The sequence below is a fragment of the Carettochelys insculpta genome, chromosome 10 (assembly GCF_033958435.1).
Source record: "Carettochelys insculpta isolate YL-2023 chromosome 10, ASM3395843v1, whole genome shotgun sequence".
Lineage (NCBI taxonomy): Eukaryota > Metazoa > Chordata > Testudines > Carettochelyidae > Carettochelys > Carettochelys insculpta.
The window spans coordinates 48,283,590-48,307,538 of NC_134146.1; the positions used below are offsets into that span (position 1 = coordinate 48,283,590).

The 23,949-nt window shown below is 40.8% G+C and overlaps 2 protein-coding genes across 2 annotated transcripts in view; one reads left to right on the plus strand and one right to left on the minus strand.

The window, feature by feature from the left end:
• PSMD1 (proteasome 26S subunit, non-ATPase 1) overlaps positions 1-23,949 on the minus strand; it is a 129,336-nt gene that overhangs the window by 66,634 nt on the left and 38,753 nt on the right. The gene's annotated exons all lie outside the window — the stretch shown is intronic.
• HTR2B (5-hydroxytryptamine receptor 2B) lies at positions 4,497-18,033 on the plus strand. Its single transcript, XM_075004289.1, has 3 exons — positions 4,497-4,943; positions 13,846-14,046; positions 16,957-18,033. The coding sequence occupies exons 1-3, from the start codon at positions 4,595-4,597 to the stop codon at positions 17,844-17,846; spliced, it is 1,440 nt and encodes a 479-aa protein (XP_074860390.1). The 5' UTR covers positions 4,497-4,594; the 3' UTR covers positions 17,847-18,033.

Sequence of the window (23,949 nt, forward strand, 5' to 3'; positions counted from 1 at the left end):
GGAACCACCCCCTTTGCCTCTCCCTGTTGGAGGGCCTACTCAGGAATATGGGGACTTATCTACATCCTCACAATGGGTACAAGTCTGACATCAGTGGGCTGTGCAGCTGACAGCCGCTGTGGGCACCAGGGCAAGGTGGGATGGGGGCCCAGCTCCATGCACCAGAAGGGGTGGAGCCAATGACAGAAGGAGCGGGGCCTAGAACATTCATCCCTCAGCTTTGCAGGGTCCACAGGGCAGCCCCCACTGCTCCCTCCAAGCCATGAGCAGCCAGGCCTGTCCTGCTGCGGCAAATCAAAAGGGCCCGGAGCTCCAGACGCCATCACTGGAGGTCCAGGCACCTTTGAAAGGTAGGGTGTGGGAGCAGTGACCTCCACCTTCCCACCCCCCGCCCCGCCTTCGGCCGTCAGCAGGCTTGCCAGTGCGAGCTTGGGCACAGATTCAAAAGGATTGGAATTACACCGAAGATGTTTTTCAAGATCTAAAGTAAAAGTTAAGCAGGAGCTTGGAAGATGCAGATAATAATCTGATCTGCTGAGGTCTTCCAATAAATTGGGAGGACCTTATACTGCTGAACAAGAGTCACAAGTGATGTCACTGCTTTGAACTAAAACCAGATCACTGGCAAGCAAAATGCTTTCACAACTACAGTCTTGTGGCCAGTATAAAAAGTGTGGGTGAACTCAATTCAGATGTATACATCAGAAGAGGCAAAGAGGGTGAGAAAAAAAGATCTTGTGACTGGGCTACCAAAGTGTTGCTCTTCCTAACCCCAAAAGGACACCCTGCATGATGTGCTTCTCGCCTAATATACAACATGACTTTGTCTATATTAGCACATTTCGTATCCATAAGTCACATCAAAAGCGCTCCACTGAAGCCAACGATGCAGTTGAAGTTATATAGTAGACAAGACATTCATTTTCATCACTCTCACCCAACTCTTCTCAGGGTACTGATTTATGGCTATGACGTTTAGTAGTGCTGACACAGCATAAATTTGTCTTAGCACATGGAAGCATCCTCTACTTTTCATCCTCCCTTCCGTCATTTCTCTCACTCTCTCCCACTTTCTCTTGCTACTCATTGCCATCAAGTAGCTTTACATATAGGACTCAGTTTTCGGAAACAGTCTCCACTTTGCACTTATTAATAAACATAGGTGCATTTATAGCAGTTTATCTCCACTTGATGAGGCCTGCAGAACAGGTTGAGATCTGTGCACTAAAAACTGAGCCCAACAATTATTTTCAAAACTAAAATCATACCTGCATGTACACACATGCATAAAACCAAAGGTCTAGTTGAAGTTCTTGAGAAACCTGGGTCCAAAAGGTCACTACAGAGGGTTATATTATCTGTGTACTAATTTCAGTTTTATTTTCATATGCATGTCAATAGAATTTTAATAGCTACTTGAAAAAAAGAAAATGATGGCTGGATGGTGGGGTGGTTATGGAACTTGGACTTTTCATTTCCTAAAATTATTATTAGGAGAAGATAAAATGTGTCAGACCCCTACAGACTGAGAGATGAGATCTTATGTCCCAGCTCCCTTTAGAAATATACAAATATAAAATAAAGAGCATACTTTTTGCTTGAAATTCCACCTTCTATAATGTGTGTGGGCATGTAGGTGTGTCTGAAAAAAACAGAAGTAATCCTCTAGTGTTTATTTTTGTTAGCTGAGGCAACTGTACTTAAGCATCGGAGAACTGGATGTAGTTTGTGACTCTCTCCCCCATCTGTTAGGGGAAAACAGGATCTTTAAAATGAATCACTGTACTCGAAAGAGATATTGAAGGCCCATGATAGGAAACAGTTCCATGTTAAACTTAAAGCTTACAGACCAATGTAGTTTTTTAATCACACATAGAAAGATGCAAGTGATGCTGCATGATCCTTTCTTTAACCACTTACATATTACTAGCTCAGGCCTAATCTGGGTCCAAGTGGGAGGAATAAGCTATCATGTTATCAATGTAATTTAATTCTCCATTCATACAAAGTATATAAGCACATTATTAGTATTCCGTAAGTCGCTGTAATAAAATATTAATGAACATTGTTAGTACTAGGAAAGAATATATTACAGATTCTATGACCCTGTGCTATAAGTCCACGAAATGATTAAAATACAAACATGCATTTTTTTGCCCTGCTAACCAGTAAGTATTAAATGAAAAAAACCCAACACTTTTATTTGACATAAAGATACTGGAAGCTACTTTACGTGTAATGTGCATTGCTAGTCTTAACGGACTGTTGTTCAGGTCCAAAAAATTTCATATATTCATTAAAACATTTCCATAATTTATTTACAGCAGGTTTCTCTCTTCACCCCATACCTACTTGCATTTGAAAAAGTGAATGCAATTTCTTAAAATTAATGTGGAATGAAACCTGATCCACTGTGAATGTGGTCCTGACAAAGCCCAAAGACTAAAAACAATTCACAAAATTTAACGGTCTGTAATATGTAAGTCAGTCTACATGGTCTAATGGTCCCTTTGGTCTTAAACTCTATGAATCTAGGACCTCACCTAAGTCTGATTATTGCACACGTCTCTTGTGCTGTCCTCAGAAGTAAAGTCAATTTCTGTTTTAAAGCTGGGCATATATCAAATTAGCAACTTTCAACAGTGTTGGAAGAGAAGAAAAGAAAATATTTTAAGAAACAAAAAGCAGCTGCATCTAGAAAGGCTTAAAGTGACAGTGCATGTATTTAATACACTTTTCTAAACTAAAAAAACTCTTCAAAGCCTAACAGAAGAGTTTACACTTTCCAGAGTTAACTGTGCTCATGCTGGTTGAGAGAGAGAGAGAGAGAGAGAGTGAGAACGCTACTGTGAATACAGAGACAGTTGTGCTAGTCTCTGGTAAGGCTATGATCTGAAGAAGTGGGTCTATCCCAGGAAAGCTCATCACCTAATAAATTATTTTGTTAGTCTTTAAAGTGCTACATGACTGCTTTTTTGTTTTTACTGTGAGTACAGTTATATACTGTAGTGTGAAGTGTAGTCTTACACTGCATCTGCACACCCAGAGACATGGACAAGGAACATACACTCTAGGTCTGAAGTGCTGAATAAATAAAAAGGAAATAATCTTCCTTGGCTCTTTTCCAGCTGTAAAAAAAAAAAGCCCCACTCATTTATTTCCTCATTTTCAAATCACTGGATCCACTGGAATGAGTCAAATCAACAAACAAGGATAGCAGCAGACTGCAAGTCTTGCTAGCCAACACAGAGAGAACAGCACACAGAATCAGATACAGCAGAGACATGACACACACAAGAGATGTGTTAAGTATGTAAGGAAGGTCCCCTGAAGAACTGGAGAAGAGAAAAAACAAGATTTTTTTTTTTAAAGTATGTGGCAAGAATTATTTTCCCCCCAGTCACTCAATACCAGCTAGAGAACACACATACATGAAGAACTTGACTTTAAAACAGAAGAAACTCAATGAGAAACAAATGAGAAGCTATGGACAAAGAGTTTTGTTTCAAGCCTATCGCAAGAGGAATAAAGAAAACCCTCATCTTCCAGAAAGTGATGTTTAAAAATTATTTGCTGAAATCCAGAACGTGATGAAAAAGAAGACAACCAAACCACAAATGAAATTTACCTGTCTTGAACCCTCAGGGAAACAAAATCCAAGAGAAATTTAAGGTAAGGCTTTGAAAAAACCAAATCTAGAAAATATCTGAACATTTCACTGAGCATATGGCTATTTCAAGTGTCTGCCTGCAAGAGGGAAAAGCAAGTGTTAAGTCTTCGGCAGCATTTAGAGCTGGGGGGGTGAGGGGTGGGCTCTGTTTAGTTAAAGTCTTCCTCAAGCGGTAATGAAAGTGAGCTCCAAACAGTGAGGACTTTACTTGTCCCTCCTATTTAAATAATGGGAGAGTGTAGATGTTTGAATTCCATAAATTGCCTAAGACTCTATTGCAAATGTAGTCACCAGTGGTTTTAGTGATAGCCATGCTTCAACTTTCACCAGATAAACAACAGACCGTAGCAGTTAAAGAAATATTCTATGTTAGTCACATCAATGTTTGAGGGGAGGATAGCTCCTTGGGGAAACAGGATTCTTAACAGAGAAAATATAGTTACTGATGCTGCCTCTACATCATGGTAATTTAAACTAGACACTCAGAGGAGTGGTACATATGCAGCATAAACTTCATTTTTTGCATTTTATAAATAGAAATGATGCCATCTGCATATTTTGTATGTAGGGGGAACCCTTCCGCATGCAAGTTCACATACCGTATTTCCTGCTGTCGGAAGACACAAGAAGCTAAAAACTGTCAACTTCTCACAGCCTCATAAACCCTTCAGAACACCACAGCTTCTCTACAAGAATCATCAGGCCACTGGATCCTACCACTGGACATGAACCCAAGTCGATACTTTCATTTTTAAGAGGTATGTGCATCCACTGAGGAACAGAATACAAGTTTAGATCCAACACTCTCGCATGGGTGCAGCGTATCACAGCATCAGATGACCAGTTTACCTTACTGACCATGCTGGCCTTTCTTCAGGATCGTACCGGACCAGAGAGAAACAGACAGCTGCTGTACCTGACAAAATGTCTGAGCAAAACACAATTGCTGAATATATGCTGCTGGGCACAAGGATGTCCTATCCTTTAAACGGATATGGATCTGGCAATGGGTCTTTGACACAGCTTTCAGTAACCGGGGAACTCAAACCGAACTACGTGAATGACGAACAGGGGACCAAACCACGGTGGGCAGCTCTGCTGATCCTAATGGTTATAATCCCCACAATTGGGGGGAACATACTTGTTATACTGGCTGTCTCCTTGGAGAAAAAGTTGCAATATGCCACAAATTATTTCCTAATGTCCTTGGCGGTGGCAGATTTGCTGGTTGGATTATTTGTGATGCCGATTGCCCTTCTTACCATACTGTTTGGTAAGTATGTCACTTTGTTCAAGCCATCAAGCTTCCATAAGAGGAGCAAATATGCTAAATATACTTTAACTAGAACTGTTCATTTATTTCCCTTGCTTAATTGTGATAATGTTATTTTCTGAGAGCATCATCTGGCTAAACACTTCACATTTTCTCAAGACACAAGCTTAAACAAATCTGCTGTGAATATCCTCTCTTTTGCCTCCCACCCTTTATCGGAGAAATTAAAAACTCCAAAGAGTTTTACATCTGCAAGGATCAACTACAGGCACCACACTCTGGAAAAAAGATATAGGTTGCATTGTTATTGGCAGTGCAATGTTGGATATCTGCGGTTGTCAGATATTAAACCAATAATAGAAGTTCTCTCTCTCAAAAGTGCTAAGCAGTTTGTGAGAGTCTCATTTGACTGATTAGCTTTTCACTACTTTCCCAGGAGTTGGTATCGTTCTAGGACGACGACATTTTTCTGTACCATTTATGCAGCTCAGGTGAGTGTTTTGGACAATCTCTGATCACTGATGGCAAAAATTCTAAGGTCTCACTTGTAGGAAAACAGATTTTTCAAGGGACTTAAGGAAATGGCGAAATTCATAATGCACGCCAACAGAGAGAAACCATCTGTCTAGCTACCCCAATATCAGGCCATTTGTACACCTCATTTAGGGGATCATGCCATTGACTCATGAGGAACAAAACAGATTTTGAGGACATTATGCACTGAGCTTGACGTTTTCTTGTTCATTCCATAATGACTAACAGAACCATATTTTCAGGGACCTAACGTTTAAAATGTTGCATTTGTATCTAGTTTGGTAACAACTTTGCAGGGATTTTTCTGAATAATATGCCTTTATTTTTGTTACAAGCTGTTTTAAATATTTTTTTTAATTATCAGACATGCAGCAACTACAGCGAGATATTCTATTTTTCAAGTAAACCTCATGCAATACTGCCATGCTGGTAACTCAATCTTTGAACTAAAGTGTACCGTTGACCCGTAATTTATGACAGGCATCAGGAGTTTTGTCTTTTTAAATTAAATCTCTAAAGGGGTGCCTTGGGGACAGCAGCCCCAAATTTGAAGTATTAAATGTGCAGAAGTAATAAACCGACCCACCGCTCCTCAAATGACTGCTGTCAATTTGGTGACAATTTCTTTCAAGCCATAAAAATTCCTCAGTTTCCCTGTATAAAGCAATATTCAAGATATGGGATCTAAAACTAAGTACAGAACGGTCAAAGTACTGATAAGGGACAAGGTTCAGTTCCTAGGAAATGACTGCATAACTAGGATACAATTGTCTAATTTGGAAGAAAAATTCTGTCAAAATGTGCACAACCTCTGAGATCTTAATATAAAAGTTTCATAGTTTTTCATTAAAAAAGCTCATATTAGATCAAATCCCTTTCCAATACTTCATTTACTGATCAGCAGACAGTATAAGAAATACAGGTTAAAAGATGACAAAGTCAGAAAATTATTAATCATAAATAAGACAAATCTGCATAGCAGCCAATACAAAAAGTTAAACCCTGTCTTTCTGAACTTCATTAGTCTTCCAATAGCTGATTTTCCTTTCTAATTTTCTTACTTTTTCTTTTATTACTACCTAATCTCAATTAATCCGGAGCTAAAGCTGCTGTAACCAAGGTTAAAACATGCTAGGAATCTTAATTTAGAATTGAACAAAAGCATCTTTCATGTTGCAGGAAGTTTTAAAGAAAAAAAGTGAAATTAAAAATAATTAAATAGGTGTGGTAAGACCATGGCAGATGCTTCATATAACTGACCAATGATAAACTTTGAAATTGCTATTATAAGATGCCTTTTTGGCAGACAAATAAAAAAGCATTTTGCCTCCTCAGCAGCTGGTAGAAGATGCTGAGGTATTTATAGAAAGCACATAACAAGGTTACATTACCTAAGGTTTGTTGGCCAAAAAACTTTAGAATAACCATCATTGTTAACAGAGGCAACCAATTAAAATCTATCCTTACCACATTACCATGTTTTCAGACAAGAACATTTTGTTACAGTGAAATAAGCATATGACATCTATTGAGACAATACACAAATGTTTGCCTCTGATTTTTGACTTTTACCTAATTATATGGCAGATATATGAGGAAAGGTGTGAATTATTTAAATCCAGCAGCAAGAATCATAGAAGAAATAGGACTGGAAGGGACTTTAATACTTGCCAGTAACATGCAATGGAATGTTTAAAGCTACAATGCAACTGGGATACTGACTCCACTCAGAGATACTTTCAAAAGTTACTACTAATTGCTCCTGTAATAGAGACTCACTTTTCACATTTGACCTCTAACAATATCACTACTATCGTGCTGTGCTTAAATGAAATACATAAGATAAATTTCAGAATGAGTGATGAAATTGTATTTCAGCATTGACTGAATGCATGGTACTTTTAATTTTAAAAAAGCTTAAAATGTCAGAATGTGTAAACAGTTCACTGTTTTTATTAACTGCTAAACTATTTGCATAACAACAAGAAGTCCTGTTCCACCTTACAGACTAGCAGATATTTTGGAGCATAAGCTTTCGTGTGCAAAGACCCACTTCATCAGGTCTTTGCCCACGAAAGCTTATGCTCCAAAATATCTGTTAGTCTACAAGGTGCCACAGGACTTCTTGCTGTTTTTGAAGATACAGACTAACTCGGCTACCTCTCTGATATTTGCACAACTTTCTTTAAAAGGTTAGCATGTTAGAAAATGGAAGTGTGCTTTGAAATTTAGCTTTGTGTTGTCTCCATGAATAAAACCACTGAAGCAGAACAAAGATTTTATGACTGATCTGCAGATAGAATCAACAAGTACTTGTGGGAGGAGGGGTAGGAGAATCATAGGGCAACAAAGGGACAGCACGTGTTATCTAATCTAACCCCCTGCCAACACACAGGTTTGCTTGTGTAAAGATCCTTCCCATTTCTATGAAGTTTGTGGCTGGAAGCTCAGTACCTGAAGATTTTAAGTGAGAGATCTGGTTGAGAGGATAGTAGTGATTTTCTTTTAAAAAAATAAATCAGTATTCCTAGGGTTGATATTTTGTGCCCTTGAAATACACTTCTTCAATAAAATAAGATGTAATGTTGATTTTCTAAGCAGTAGAACTATCATAATGTCTATCACCCAGGAAAACAGGAAATCTCAAGCTCCCTTTTGTACCAGTTATAGGTAGGTTACATTGCAAATCACCCACCTGTCATTCATTTATGGGAATACAGTGAAGATAGAAAGTATACAACTGTGGTAAGACTCTAGAAACATCGCCAGAAGAGATGAGATCAACTTCTGGCATGGCTGACTGAAGGAAACTAAAAAGAAGTTTCAGGACAATTTTAATAAAAAGCAACTGTAGTTAACTATAAAATAAAGGTACTTTGGTAAATAACTTCTTCCCAGCTACAGTTTTAGCTGTATTGATCAAGAAAATTGAATGTAGTCATGCAAGATAAATACAAAAGCAAGCAAAGCCTCTGGGAAATCAAAGCCTAGGAAGTCCATTCCATCAAGTATTGTCGTCAGGATAAGTCACACTTGAAAGCCTACACACACAGTAGCTTGTAAAATAAAATGTGAACTTACACTGATAACAAAAAAAATGATAAACTGCTACTCAATAAAAAAACCTTACATCAACAAAAAGACTTGTAATGAAATCTCTTACAGGCAGTGCTTTTTTTCTAGGTAAAAAAGGCACCAGAACTCAGGTCTGATGATTCCTTATAGGGGTTATAAGTCAATTTCAACACCGCAGTCCCACGCTGTTGCAGGACCGGCAGGGGCTCCTGCCCCAGTGTCCATGCTGATCTGGAGCCATGGGAGCTCCTGCCCTAGTGCTTATGCTGGAGCGGGACTGGCGGGGGCTCCTACCCCAGTCCCCTTGCTGCTGAGGAACCGACCGGGGCTCCTGCCCCTGTGGAACTGGTGGTGAAAATTTTTCTGGTGTTCTAATGGCAGAAAGATGCCAGAACTCCATTCTGGTGCATTCCACGAGAAAGAAGCCCTGCTTACAGGCAACAAATTTCAATAGACTTTAGAACACATTACCACAAAGGCAAAAATAATAATTTCCAACATGTACGTGAAGGATTTCCTTTATCTCACTTACGTGAATACATAATGAGCACCGTAAGCATTCAGTCAGGACAAGCTCTTCTATAATGTATCTAGTTTTAAGGATTACCTTGAAAACGCATATTTCCTGCAAATAAAACTTTCCTCCTCTTCCTCCTTTGATTTCAGTAAAACAAAGCCAGAAATTTTCCATAAGAACCCACGGTTCACGCAAGACAAAAAAAAAAAAAGTCCAAAATCAGAGTTCCAAAAGCAAGAATATTGTATTAACAAAAATACAAGTAATTGGGACATTTAAAAAATCTACATATTTTTAAAAATAGAACAAAATTTTTATTAATAAAAAGCAGCACTGCACAATAAGTTTTAAACATTCAGATTTGCCACAGGCAAAACAGACATTTGTGATGTGAAAAATTACAATTTCTAAGAACCCAAACTAATTGCAACCTTGACTCCCTGCTTCTTTTATTTTATATATTCAAGTTTTACTTTTAAACCAGACTTTATGAATATGTAGACATAGGGACATTATGTTTCGATAACAGGTTGTTCCAATGTTCAATCATCAAAAACTCTTACAATCCTGGAGGAAGTCTGTCTTTACTGTGTTTCCCCTCCCAGTCACCAAGTTTCAAAATATTTGAAATGACAAAAAAAAACAAACCAAAACCCTAAGCATTCAAAAAGGTAGAGATCACAAAACAAGTACTAAATATATTTTTGGAAAGCAGAGGTTCATTTTCAGCAAATATTTTTCTTCACACCCTTCTCCTTGCATAGTTTGGATTCTGTAACAGGCAACATGCCCCAAAAAATGGGAGAAAATCATGTAGGATTTTTTTTTTCTTTTATACACTAAGATTGATTGTATCTCCATTATGTTACAATATGGAGACAGCCTGTGCCCACCGGCATCCGTGTCACAGGTTTAGGCAACTGAAATAACCCTGTTGGCAATGCCAGATTGGAAAGCAAAACATCAGCACCCAGAGTAACAAGATCAACAAAGCAAAGACAGCACAGCCAAAAATCAGAGAGGTAGCCATTTTAGTCCGTATTTTCAAGAACAACAAGACCTCCTGTGGCACCTTGTACACTAACAGATGTTTTGGAGCATAAGCTTTCGTGGGCAAAGACCCAATGAAGCGGGTCTTTGCCCATGAAAGCTTATGCTCCAAAACATCTGTTAGTCTACAAGGTGCCACAGGAATTCTTGTTTTTACAGCCAAAAATGGTCCTCAAACGCTTATATGTAAATAAGTCAACAAGATTAAAGCCAGGTTTACACTACAGGGGAAAAAAATCAATTTAAAATATGCTACTCCAGCTAAGTGAACTGCATAGATGGAGTCGACATATACCAAATTGTTTTTTCTACAGACCCCACAAGAGGAGGTCACTTCCCTTACTAGCTGCGAGAGTACCAAGGTTGACAGTGGAGCCCTGACCATTTGATTTAACATGACCCCACTAGGCAAGCTAAATTAAACCCCAGAAGATCAACCACCACCACGTCAATATTCCAGTAAGTGTAGACGTACTCTTAGGAAAATACCAAGACGTCACGTTCTTAACCTAGCAAAGTAGCTCTTAATCACAGTTATATATACCCCAGGGGCATGCAGAAATCTTCCAGGGAGTACATCAACTCATCTAGATAGTTACAGAGAGGTAGCCAAGTTAGTCTGTACATCTGAGAGAGTATTTTCATATAGTTGATAGTTGTCTAGTTTTACAATATGCTACATAAAAAGCATTAGTGAAGTCAGTACAAACTATCACTTCAGATAAGACAAAATGAGCAGTATTTACCGAACAGCGTGCTGTGACACCTCCATATTTCTGTGCCTGATTTTGTAAGTGTTTTTCAATTGAGGTGACGCTTGGAGTATGCAGGACAAATCAGACTCATGAAAGAGGCACAATGGCCTGGAAAGGTTAAGAATCACTAGTGTATTGAGCAAGTCTTAATACAGAGCCACAGAAATGGCCACAACAAAATTGTAAATTTCTTTCAAACAAAAAGACTTAGGATGACTATATCCATGGTTCTCATGAACTGCTGTATTCAAAGGCTCTGGTGTAATTTTTGATAGAAAACCCATATTTTATACAAGATCACAGTGTGAAAAGCTGCTATTCCTCTTCTCCTCTCAGTTTCAAAAGGAAAACAAAATTATTAACAGAAAAAAAGGTTTCTTCATTTACACTGTGGCCTGCAATTACTAAAAGCTTTGCAAATTTGTAGAGGTATACAAGACAGCACAGCCTACAAAACATTTGAGGTTAGAAAAAGAAAAGGACAACTCCATTAGTAAATGCCGAAGGGTGTCCTTTGTAACAAACAGGTTAACCGAAAGAAGTAGAAAATCCATGTTACTGCAATGCACATGTGCCCTCTCTGCATGGCGACCATCTAAGACTGTGGTGTCCAACACGCTAGCCACTAGCCACATGGTGCCATCTGGCCAGTTGAGTGTGGCTAGTTGGCTTGAACAATATATTCAGAATAAAAACAAAAAAAGCAGTCAAGTAGCACTTTAAAGAGTAACAAAATAATTTATTAGGCAATGAGCTTCCATGGGATAGACCCACTTTAAGTTTGCTAGAGCAAGAGTGAACTGGTTGGACACCACAGATCTACAAGATACCATCTGTGGAGTACAGAATGAGGACTTAAATTAGGAAACACTGAATCATTTACTGAAATTCAGCCATTATTGCCCCCCATACGTCCCTTAGTGTGCAAAAAGTAAACTGCAAAAGTGTACACCTCATCCTCAGATCAGTACTAACTTCACCTTATTTCTTCCGGAATGCCAAACTTACATAGTTGTTTGAATGACTGCATTATAAGGCCTTTGAGTTTAAAACAAGATAAATCTTATGTCCTAATTAAACTGTGGACAGAAAGGTAAGTAAATGCTCTATTAATGTATTTTTCCAGATAGCTTCATCCTCCTTCACTAATCAATTTAAATTATTTTCTCTAAGTAAGTTTAAGCTCTGCCTGATATTCAGTTGTATGATTCCTGAGTATCAAGATGTGCAGTTAGTTTATTGAAAAGTGAATCTGATAAAGTGGGTTTTACCAGTGAAAACTCATGGCTTAATAAATGTGTTGGTCTCCAAAGTGTCACAGGACTGCTTGTTATTTGTGAAGTTAGCAGTTAACACAGCTATCCCTCTGAGACTTTTTATTCAAAAGTAGTTAATTTTTCTCCTTTATGCCTGGTCTCATATTGCAATGACACCTGGAGCTCATTGGTTTAGAGTGGGTGAAATAAATATTCTTTTTCTCCACCTATTGCCTTCCTTGTTTAGATGGTTAAGATTCAATTTTTACATCAAGGCACACCAGTGTAAATGTTGCCTGTTTCAGACAAGAGGAGGAAAGGAAAAACACTTTGAAACTAAAAATCTCTGCATCACTGTGATATTTCATGATAATAGCCACTGCACCACAAAAATCTAATAGTCAAAAATTTAAACTGCTGCAATTACTCTATTCACAGAATAATGGACTCAGATTCTAGATTAGCTCATAAAACATTCTCAGGACAGTCGGGCATTGCTAGGTCACAGCTAGGGAGTTAAAAATGAAATAGGTTTAAGACAAAGCTAACTTGTTAGAAAATGCATTCCCCACCCCCACTACCCCAACCCTCAGTCATTCTATGAAGAGGTGATAATTTTATGGTGGTACCTTAAGTGTACCTACATATCATTACGTTCCCATTGAAACAGAACACTAACAAGCCTTTTAAACTCAACAGCCACCCCGCAGCAGTGGCTTGCGGAACAAATCAAATGTAGGTGAGATCAGTTTATAAAAAAACCTCAAAAGAGCTTCATCAACATCCACTTGTTGATGTTCACCAGAGTAAATATTTGAGATCTTCGGGGGCGGGGGGGGGGGCAGAAGAGCTCTCCAGTACCAACCCTTTGGAAGGCAAAGCAATGCAAAGCGAGCATCCCAACCTGAACAGAAAGCAGCTGATGGACTATTTTATTTGTTACACAGACAACATTAAAGCTGATTAGCCTTAGCCAAAAATACATCTTTTAAGACTGTGTGTAGAAGCCTAAGCTATCGCTCTTGAAAATTACATGAAGGGGAACTAGCAAATTTCTTTTGAATAAAAAGAAGTAGCCCCTTGGTGTTGCAGGCACAACGCAGTACCCCAACAAACCTTTTAACTATCCTGAACAGTCTTTCTAGCGCATACAGTTTTAGATCACCAATCCTGGAACTTAGGAGATGGCTCAGCACTGCTATGATAGTCACTACTTTTTTTTTCCCCTGTTAAATCTCCCTCTACTCCAGTGGGCTTTATGGAGATAAACCACCTACCTCATCTGTACTATTATAAAATATACTTATTACAGTAGTGCCTGTGGACCAACCAAGCTCAGGGCATCCTACTGGACTCGACACTGTACAAAGTTGCAGACAGTCCCTGCCATGAAGAACTTACAAATAAAATTGAAAGAGAAAGTGAGAAAATACACAAGACATCAGTGAGATGGTAGCAAGTATTAGTTCTACCTTTTTCCACAGGTGAATGAGGGTGAGGGGGGGTGAGGAAAGGGCAGAATCATAGGAGGGTCTAGCTAAAGAGAGAAACAAGGAAGGAAGGAGTGGAGAGGAAGGTATGAGGGCAGGTATGCAGCGTGGTGTTTCCAAAGAGTTTATTAGAACCTGTCTATGAAACACACGAAGGAAAAAACAGACACCTAACACTCAAAGGGCATTAGAAATTAATCTAACAACTTTGCTGTTCTCTTTCAGATAACACATGGCCTCTTCCACCTGGTTTGTGCCCTGTTTGGCTATTTCTTGATGTCCTCTTTTCCACAGCATCCATCATGCATCTCTGCGCCATCTCACTGGACCGTTACATTGCCATAAAAAAGCCAATTCAGGCCAGCCAATACAACTCACGGGCTACAGTTCTCATCAAAATAACCGTGGTATGGCTCATTTCAATAGGTACGTGGAGCTTCTGAGATTGGGAACAGGAGTGAAACCCTTTTATACCTCCAAATCATTAGTTCAAAACTTTGCCATCTGCAGTCTACAAAGTACTAATGGATGACAGCCTATATCAACTGAGCTGATCTCAGTCCATTTCATAGTGAGTAGGTGGGCTATGTCACAAAATACATTTAAAATGTACTAGCTGGCAGACTTCTTAGACAGGTCAAGGACAGAATAGGAATGAAGTATATTTTTTTTCCCCACCCGTAGAAAGATGCACCACACGAAGGAGCAGCATGGGGTGGATCAAATTCTAGCTGCTTCCGTTGCATCTTTTCTAGGGATGCAAAGCTTTTGGTTCCACTGGCACCAGTAACAGATTTAATTTTAAGCCCTGAAACACTTGCTGTTGAAATGCTGCCTCACTTAAAACTACACAAACAGAAAAAAATGGGCCATGGGGTTGAGAATTGTTTTAAGTTGTACAGAAAGAGGGTAATCTATGTAAAAAAAACCATCTTTCAAATCACTGATTCAAATAAGTGAGCTGCCAGTAACATTCAGTTCAGAAATTAAAGCGTGCTGCCAAGATACAAAAAGTTAAAGCTTAAGCGTTTAAAAAAATGTATAAATGAAGGGCAAAATGTACTGGCTGTTACCACACGTCTAACTGTTTTCTGAATTCTGCAAATAGTATATTGCCCATCTTTAAGTTTGGGCACAAAATGAAATTTCAGACAACTTCACACCTGGAGATCTGAGGAGGTCGAGCATTTCGTTCAAATTACTGTCACGGCCAATGAGCAAGATACAGAAAAAGCAACACCCTGCCAAAAGCATTGACAATTTTTTTCTGGGTAACGTAAGCTACTGACACAGCATAGGTGAAAAAAGTTTAACAACGAGGTTGTTGACCTACATATGTACTCCTAGCAACATTTTATGGGTCTGTCCCACGAAAGCGCATCACCTAATAAATTATTTTGTTAGTCTTTAAAGTGCTACATAACTGCTTTTCCGTTTTGAGAGAATACAGACTAACATGGTGACCTCCCTGTTACTATTCAAAATTTGGATCAGTATTTTGATTGTAGAAAAGATTTCTCTCTATCTTAAAATGCTAAAGGAAACTGCAGCAGAGGCAAGATGCTTAGAAAATGACCTTCCAATATCTGATTTACTTGTATTATTCAGCACCACACTCCACTTCTTTCTATTATATAAGATACCCAACGGCTGAGCCAGGGCTTCTTGACTTAAAGGTTAATTCGACTCTGACTTTGCTTTAAATGTTTGCTGTCTCCAAAGGTGCATCTGTTATTATGGAAGGGGTCAAGTGACTGAAGACTAGGTCATGTCATGGCTTTCGATGGACACCTCTAAGGCAGCTGGGGAACGCAGAAGTACAATAAATCCCTAGATCTTAGTGAAAGGTGTTGGAGAGAGTAGCAAGAATAACTTCATCAGACAGCACTTCATCAGACAGACAGGAATCTGTTTTGTCAGGTAGACTTCAACCAATAGAAATACAGTAAATCCTCGATTTTATGGATCCTGATTTAGCAGACTTTAGGAACAACAGATGTTTGCCAGCCCCTCCCCATGGTTCCCAAAGCCCACTTAATCGGGGTCTGTAAAATCCTAATCCCCGCCATCCACCTCCACCCCAAATAAAAGTCAGGGACTCACTGGGTTCGCCACAGCTGAACCCTCCACGACGGCCTGGACCGTCGCCAGAGCCGCCGTGTGCTCCTCCCACCAGGGGTGGGGTGAGTACATGGGCAGACTGCATTCACACACACACCTCACTCATGGAGGGAGGAGTGCATGGCAGCTCTGTGGGCGGTGGCTGCTCTTTCAGCTGCGCAGTGGGGTCCCTCCAACCACACGGTGGTGGGAAAGTTCCAGATGCCGGCGACAGGTTCCCCCAGCCACATGGCAGCAGGGTCCCAGCCGTAGCAGAAAAGCTCCAGCTGCATGTGGTGGGGTTCCAGCTGCGGTGGGAAAGCTCTAGCTATGTGTGGTGGGGTTCCCCCCCGCTGCAGGAAAGCTCCACCCACATGATGGTGGGGTCCTCCCTGCCCCACGGCAGCAGGGTTGGCAGCTCCAGCTGCAGCAGCTGACTCAGCAGTGGCTCCTTTGGTGAGCCACGGGCATTTTTTTGGGTTGAGGGGGTAGGCGGGCGGGGGAAGGAAGCTTGGAGACGGAGGATGGGCAGTAAACCCTTATTTAATGGGCCTTCAGCTTTAACGGACACCTCTCCCTGCCATTAGTCTGTTAAATCAAGAGTTTGATGTACTGTCTGTAATTTCAGTTATAGCAAGTTCATTTAAGACAAGCCCTTTGAGGGTTGTTTTTTTTTTTTTTAAGTTAAAAACAGCAACACTTCATAAAGATGCTAAACAGCCAACAGAATTTAACAAACAAAATTATAATGAGCACACAAAACATCTCTTTAACCACTTGTATATTCAAGAGAGTCAACACGGGTGAAAGATTGCTGGCTGACAATGTGATTACTTGATGTTCTAGATTAAATAAAACGTGTATTTTCTGAACCAGGTCTTCAGAAACCCCCAAAATTAACATTCATGAAAGGTAGGTGACAGTAGGAAAAAGTGTTATTTCACTATTACAACTGTTCCAGAGTTTAATTTAGTATTAAGCGTTATCCTGCTTCCTGAACTATAAAGTGTTGGGGGTCACCAGCAGTTCAAGAAGGCTAGCTTTTAATATTGATCTTGCTAAATTTATTAAAGTTCCATTTAGGCAAATCTCCAGCTAATACTCTTAACTACCCCTAACTTACTTGCTCGCTGTAGCTCTCTCAAATTGCGCTACCTTACGCAATCTGAATCTGCAAAATCAAGGGAGAGACTGCATAGGATACCAAGCTGAACTATTTCTGTTTTTCTTCTTTAGGCATCGCCATTCCAGTCCCAATCAGAGGTATAGAGGATGGAGATGGCAAATCCACAATCATCATATGTGCCCTGACAATTGATCGTTTTAGTGACTTCATCTTATATGGGTCTCTAGCTGCATTCTTTGTTCCTCTTGCAATTATGATAGTCACTTACTTTCTGACCATACAAGCACTCCGTAAGAAGGCCTACTTGATTAACAAGACTCCTCAACGCCTAACTTGGTCTACTGTGTCGACGGTATTCCAAAGGGACGCAACACCCAGCTCATCACCAGAAAAGGTGGCCATGTTGAATGGCTCCAGAAAGGACAAAGTATTGCCCAGCACAAACGAAGAGATGTTCATACGCAGAATGTCCAGTGCTGGAAAAAAGTCTGTGCAGACCATCAGCAATGAACAAAGGGCCTCAAAAGTCCTGGGGATTGTATTTTTTCTTTTTTTGTTGATGTGGTGCCCATTCTTTATAACGAACATAACTTCAGTTCTGTGCAACTCCTGTAGTCAGGAAGTTATTCAAAGGCTCATGGAGATATTTGTTTGGATAGGATATGTATCCTCAGGAGTAAATCCTCTGGTCTACACGCTCTTCAACAAGACATTCAGGGAGGCCTTTGGCAGGTACATCACCTGCAATTATCGGACCACAGAGCCAATGAAGGCCCTTCGGAAATGCTCCAGTAGGATCTCCTTCAGAAATTCAATGGCAGAAAACTCCAAACTCTTTATGATGCATGGGATGCGAAACGGGATTAGTCCTGTTATGTACCAGAGCCCAATGAGGCTACGGAGCTCACCAATCCAGTCATCATCAGCCATACTATTGGACACATTGCTGCTCACAGAGAATGAAGTTAACAAAACAGAAGAACAAGTGAGCTATGTCTAATGGAACAAAAACCATGTCCTCAACTAATTATATGACCAAATACTGTAGGTATATATGCTATATAAGGATATAAATATTACTGTCTTCTGCTATTTATAATGAGCAAAATCTTACTGAACCTACATTATATTCATTCAGCTCCTCAAACTGTGGTTCCTTTATCCAGGATCTCCTCTACCTTACCAATTTAAACAAAAATATCTCACTGAAGTAAGACCAATTTAGTTCAGTTGTAAACGGTGAATACCACAATGCTGTAGTTTAGAAGCAGGGGGATATAAATAAAAGAAGTTGAGGCAACTCTTCGGTGTGTGATTTCAGTTTTCCATTATCTCTAGCCATCTTAAAGTGCATTTCTATAAAGACATCCTTGTATACAAACATAAAAAGTAATTAATGTTCTGCTTGATCTTACATTTAAAACAGACAGGACTCATATAGGCTTGCATTCTGCTCTAGATGGAAGGAAAGAAACTACCAAGTGCTCAAATGCTGTTGAAATGCCAGAGTTTTGATATAAATGTGTGGAATATACAGAATATATGACTTTATGACAGCAGCCAACAGATCAGTACAGTTTCTGACTGGATACTCTGTTTACTCCATGTATCATATTAGCAGGCAATATTGTTCTAGCACTAGTAATCCATGCTTGGTGTCCTATTCACTGCTACTGTGCTGTGTGGGAAAAGGTACCATAGGAAAATATACTGGTATCCAGAGATCAATTTTTCCCTTGCCTATTCTGCAGGGAGCAAACCCTGTCCTTGATGGTACAATAAGATAGAAAAGCCACACACTGAAGTCACCCCATGTGTTTTTTTCCGAAAATCTCTTACCTAATTGAATTCTTTTCCATCTCCATGGCTCTTGCTTATGGATTTGTTATATTCAGATTAGTCATGAACATTTAACTGCTAGTTTATTTTATTAGAGAAAAAGCTGTGACGTTTGTTTTAAGGAGGATGACTAGACACTTTCACACTTTACGTTAGCAACAGCAGGTCAGGATTCTGAGAGTGTCTCTTATAGGTAAAATTTTCTTTTGGACTCACTATTTATGAATTTAATCCGCCTTTTTGACCCAATATGGTCATCATGTGAAAAGATCAAAAAGCCTTTTGCCATGTACATACCAGGGCTGCTCTGGCTGGACTGGAGCACTCCCACCTGCAATGTGCCTGTTAGCCAACGGCCAAGGATGTTTGGTGAGGTGCCAGCTATGCCCGTTTTATACCATCCGTGACTTTAACCGCTAGGACGCACTGTCCCTTCGCGGCGGGCAGCCCGGGCTAGGCTGACGGATGCCCCAAGGTCCTAACCACCCGTGACTTTAACTGCTAGAGCTCAGAGCCCCTTCGCAGTGGGCAGTCAACACTGACTGACAGGTGCCCCAATGGCAGCACTAAGAGCCTTTCCATACCCGTGACTTTAACTGCTAGAGCTCAGAGCCCCTTCGCAGTGGGCAGTCAGGATTGACTGACAGGCGCCCCAAGAGTTTGCCCCGTGGAGGCGGCACAACTCAACGCTAGGCTCTTAGTACTCTCACCTAATGGCCAGGCTTTATTGCCAAAACGGCTGAGGTTCTTTAATTGTGTTGGCTGCTTTACAGTAACCCAGAGAAAACAAGTCAGGCTTATGCACAAACGGTTATCAAAAATTTATTAAACTAGATTTTAATCATGTGGTTACAAAATTGCTAGTGCCTACTTATTTAAATGTATAGATGTTACACACACAAACAAGTTACAAAACTGAAGCCACTATCCCAAAGAAAGAAAAACAAAGTATAGAGCTCTATGTCAAAATATGTGTACACTAAAGACAGGAGATCAGGTGTGGGTGCTTCTTACCCTCCTTGCATCTCTCGATTCCAGCGGTGCCAAGCCAGGATTGGTCACTCAATTCCGCGGAAAGACGAATAAGGGACAAGGCTTAGGGACCCTTTTAGCTGCAGAAGCCTTGGGAGGCTGTCACTTATCTGACCAGCAGATAGATAGTGAAAAGCACTCAAAAATCATGGTGCTGTAGGTCCCATACTTATACCTCTGTACTCCTTTATTCTCTTTCTCCTTTCTTATGCCAAATTGGGGCTGGTCTGTCTGGGCGACGCCAGCTCTCGCAAGAGTAGTTTACACTTGCAAGGGAGAGAAACAATAAGTTTCGACTACTGGACATTCTTTTATTAGGGTAAATATTTTCCCACCTAGGATGTGGGTGTGTGTGCATCACGTTATTTAGTAGGGGCTAAGAGCCATGTCTGTCACAGCTTCTCTGTCTGCTGTGAGCCTAATCGTTGTATATGTTCCCAGAGGCACCTTGTAGCAGCACACCTGTGCTTCTCACAGCTTCAAAGGCTGTGCTGGAATTTATGTTAAGTGCCCTGTTGTTTTGGCTCCCTTGTGTTCCCAGCAATGCTGGTCTGAGAGGGGGGGCTGGCTGGCTGGCTACAGTGCCCCAGGTCACCCTGGGCCAGGGTTCATTCCCCCACCTCGTACAAGCCTCCCAGTGTGGGAGCAACTCCCTACCTGTGGCGGGCATGGAGCTGCTCCAGCCCCAACCTGGTAACTGTACCCAGCAAGCCTTAGCCAGTTAGGGTGAGGCTTACCAGTTAACATCCATATTCCAGATATTTGCTAAAATTTGCCCATCATGAGTGTATCACTGCCTTAAACTGCTGTCAGGTGACCTTGGGGCAAGGTGACATCAAATGATATAACCAACATTAATGTGATCAGTTCCATCTACAAGACCATGCAGAGCTCATCGCTGTCGGTGGAAGAGACGGGTGGAATCCAGAAAATTCAATACATTCCTGACCCTTTCTCCTGAACATATGTTCATTCCCATGCTCACAACATGCCTAAAATATTTTCAGAATGTTAAACAGGTTATGCAACTCCATCATTCATGTTTTATGTAATTATTTTACAATATTGCCATAAATCCAAACACGATTTACTTAAACACTGTTAGTTAGGTTTCCTGAAAATCCAATATTTTGGTGGCTTCGGCAGTCACCTCCTCAGATAAAGCTTGTGCAACTGCCATCTGCGAAGCAAGGATGTTTTAAAACCATTTGTACCAAGACAGCAGAGAGTTTGGCTATTGAATAGTCATGCTGATTGCTACAGAGATCAGTTAGAGATCATCACAGTCTCTCCCATTTGGTTTTAAAGAACAGAAGTCGTATTCTTAAAATTATCACCAAACAGACATAGGGGCCTATGAAACGTAAAAGTTTACTTTGTCTTGAACACAATCTACCCACAGCATCTTCCTGCAGCTCTTATGCAGTTACTACTTTCAGCCTCATGGCTCTGGCTACACCCAGTGTGCGCTAATGACCATCGTGCACCCACAAGCATATGAAAAGTAATTTCCAGAGAAATAAATCAGCATGAAACTCAAGGCACTTAGACCTGTAATGCCATAATTTATCAAAAGGAAAGCATAATAATGTTACATTGTATTTATACAGCAGCTTTCTCAGAGGATGGCAACACCCTTTATGAAAAAGGATGAGCTCATTTGTATATGTAAAGGAAATTAGTTAGCAGAGAGCATGTGACTTTGGAGAACACAGAAAGAATTGGTGGCAAAGTATGGAAGAAAACTCCAAACCCTGTTGAATACCAGCATCCTGCTTTGATAATCAAGCCTTACCTGTACAAGGGAAGATAGCGATGGCAGGCTTTTTTTAAAATGCCAGTTTAGCTGCTGCAGATGAAACAACACTGAGAGCCCTAATGAAACTGGACAATCTGGTGGTTTAGGGCTCGTTCCTAGACCCTTTCAAGCCTATGGGAGTATTGCCATTGACTTCATTGGGTGCAGGAACAGGTCCCTTGGGGCTTACCAATATGATGATACTCCACTCAGGTTCAGATGACATGGTATTTAAAATGGTGTCATAGCCTGCCTACACTGTCTCACAAAATTGGTACAAGGTTGCACCTCCTAGAATCAGGACTCTCCAGACCACAGATGTTCCTGGACCAGAGTGTGTCTCTGAGACTAATGGGAGTAGGGCCAGTGACTGGTACCCTGGCCAGGTGGGAGAATGTTCCCAAGCTGGCTAGTCCAGTATAGGAATCTATCTCAACTGAATGCGGAAGTACAGGTTGCACCTGCCTAATCCAGCCTGGTCAGGACCGAACATGTCCCAAACAAGAGAATTTGCCGAACCGAGAAAGGTCTGCTAGCTGGCAGCCGTGCACGCCTGGGGGCTGCCATGGCTCTGCCTTGGGCTCCTCAGGGCATAAGTCCACCTCACACTGATGCAGGGCAGCCAAGGACTCCAGCTTCGGCCCCCATATTGCTGCAGTGCATGCCAGAACTCTGGCTCCAGACCCAGCTCTACACTGGGACAGACAGGGGCTCCGGCTCCACTCTGGCCCTGACTGTCTGCTCCGTCTGGGCTGCTGGACCTCAGACCATGGATGCAGCCTGGCTGCCTTCTTGAGACTCTCTCATCCAGCAACATCCGTGGTCCATTGCAAGATAAGAGTTCCTTGGATCTGAGAGTTGCAACCTGTAGCACAGATTCTTAATCAGAATTAAAGAATCAGAATGAATTTACATCTAGTGACTTTCCTCAGTCTTTGTAACAGTCATCTATGACACAAACTGACAAATATGTTCTGCTAAGGGAAAGGGAGTCCCTTTCCTCTCTCCCAACAAGCTGTAAAACTAACGCAATGGCTACTGCAGATCCGGGGGCTCAAAAACTTTTGACAGTTCCAGACGATTACATCACTGTTTCTTCTTTGGAAGGAAATCATATTCACTGCTGTAATGGCAGCCAAACTTTATGCAAGAAAAACAGATAATCAAAAGCCTCAATTCAATCTGCTTCATTTTAAACTAAATTTTTCCTATAAAAATAATTTGAAGGGCAACAAGAATATTCAAACGATTTCTGGTATATACCTAATGGAAACCACCGTACATCATCACCCCATTTACAGGGAGGGTGAAAGCACACTGGAGGATAAGCGTGTTCAAATTCATATCTGATACCCACGTTGGCCCCAGGATTCTAGAGACAAAAGGTGAGTTAGCCAATGTCTTTTATTAGACCAACTTCTGCTGGTACAAAAGACAGCTTTTGAGGTAGACAGAGCTCATCTTCAAGTCAAATTCATAGGTGGTCTGATCAGACAAGTAAATGCACCCAGAATGATTTGCAATCACGCAGGCTGATATTTCTCTGAAGGGAATATATTTAAGATGACAAATTAACCCAGCACATAGTTCACTTTGAACTGTCTAGCACTATGATAGTGCCAAGAGACTAAACTTGAGGAGCAGGACATGGATTTGCACAAATTAGTGGATCATAAGAAACAGTCATATGGCAGATAACTACAGTCACTCTCATGTGCAACATGTGTATCAGGCAAAATGCATCACCCTTCTTCAGGAGCTACTGTTTGAGGTTTTTTTTTTTTTAAAAGGTCTATAACGTGCTTCCGATGAAAGCTCCGAGATGCCTAAGCAAAGTAAGTAGTTTTATTTATTCATGTATTCCCTAACCGGGAAGGCAAAGCAATAAGAGCAATGTAAGGATATAGCAAAACCATAAGCAGCAGTAATAGAAGTTTCCCCTCTCTCTACCAGCCACCCCAAGGTAATTTAGCCCCTCTGCTGTCTCAGTAGCAACTTTGGAAGAGTTAACACAATGTAATAAGTAGTGAAAGCTGAAGTCCAGTTTGCTAGGACAGGTTGAACTGGTCTGGTCCAGCTCCCTTGGGACCTGACCAGTCCTGAACCAGGAAATTTGCTAGGCCAGGGGGAAAAAAAAAAAAAAAAAAAAAATCAGTGCCAGCCCCTCTACTCCAGGTTGCCAGGGATACCCTAGGTAGGGCCACCTGGGCTCCATTTTTCTTTGGTCCTACCATGCTCCTGGCCCCAGCTCATGCATGAGTGGTCCAGCCTGGAGCACCAACAATGATGGACTGGCGTGTTGCCGGTCTAGGAAACTCTGAATTAGAGGTTCAACACGTAGCATATCCCAGAAAGTTACTTCTGTGAGTAACAACAGAAAACAGCCCCTGAAGAGGCTCAGGAAATCCCAAGATCTTGCAGTAGCAACTACCTC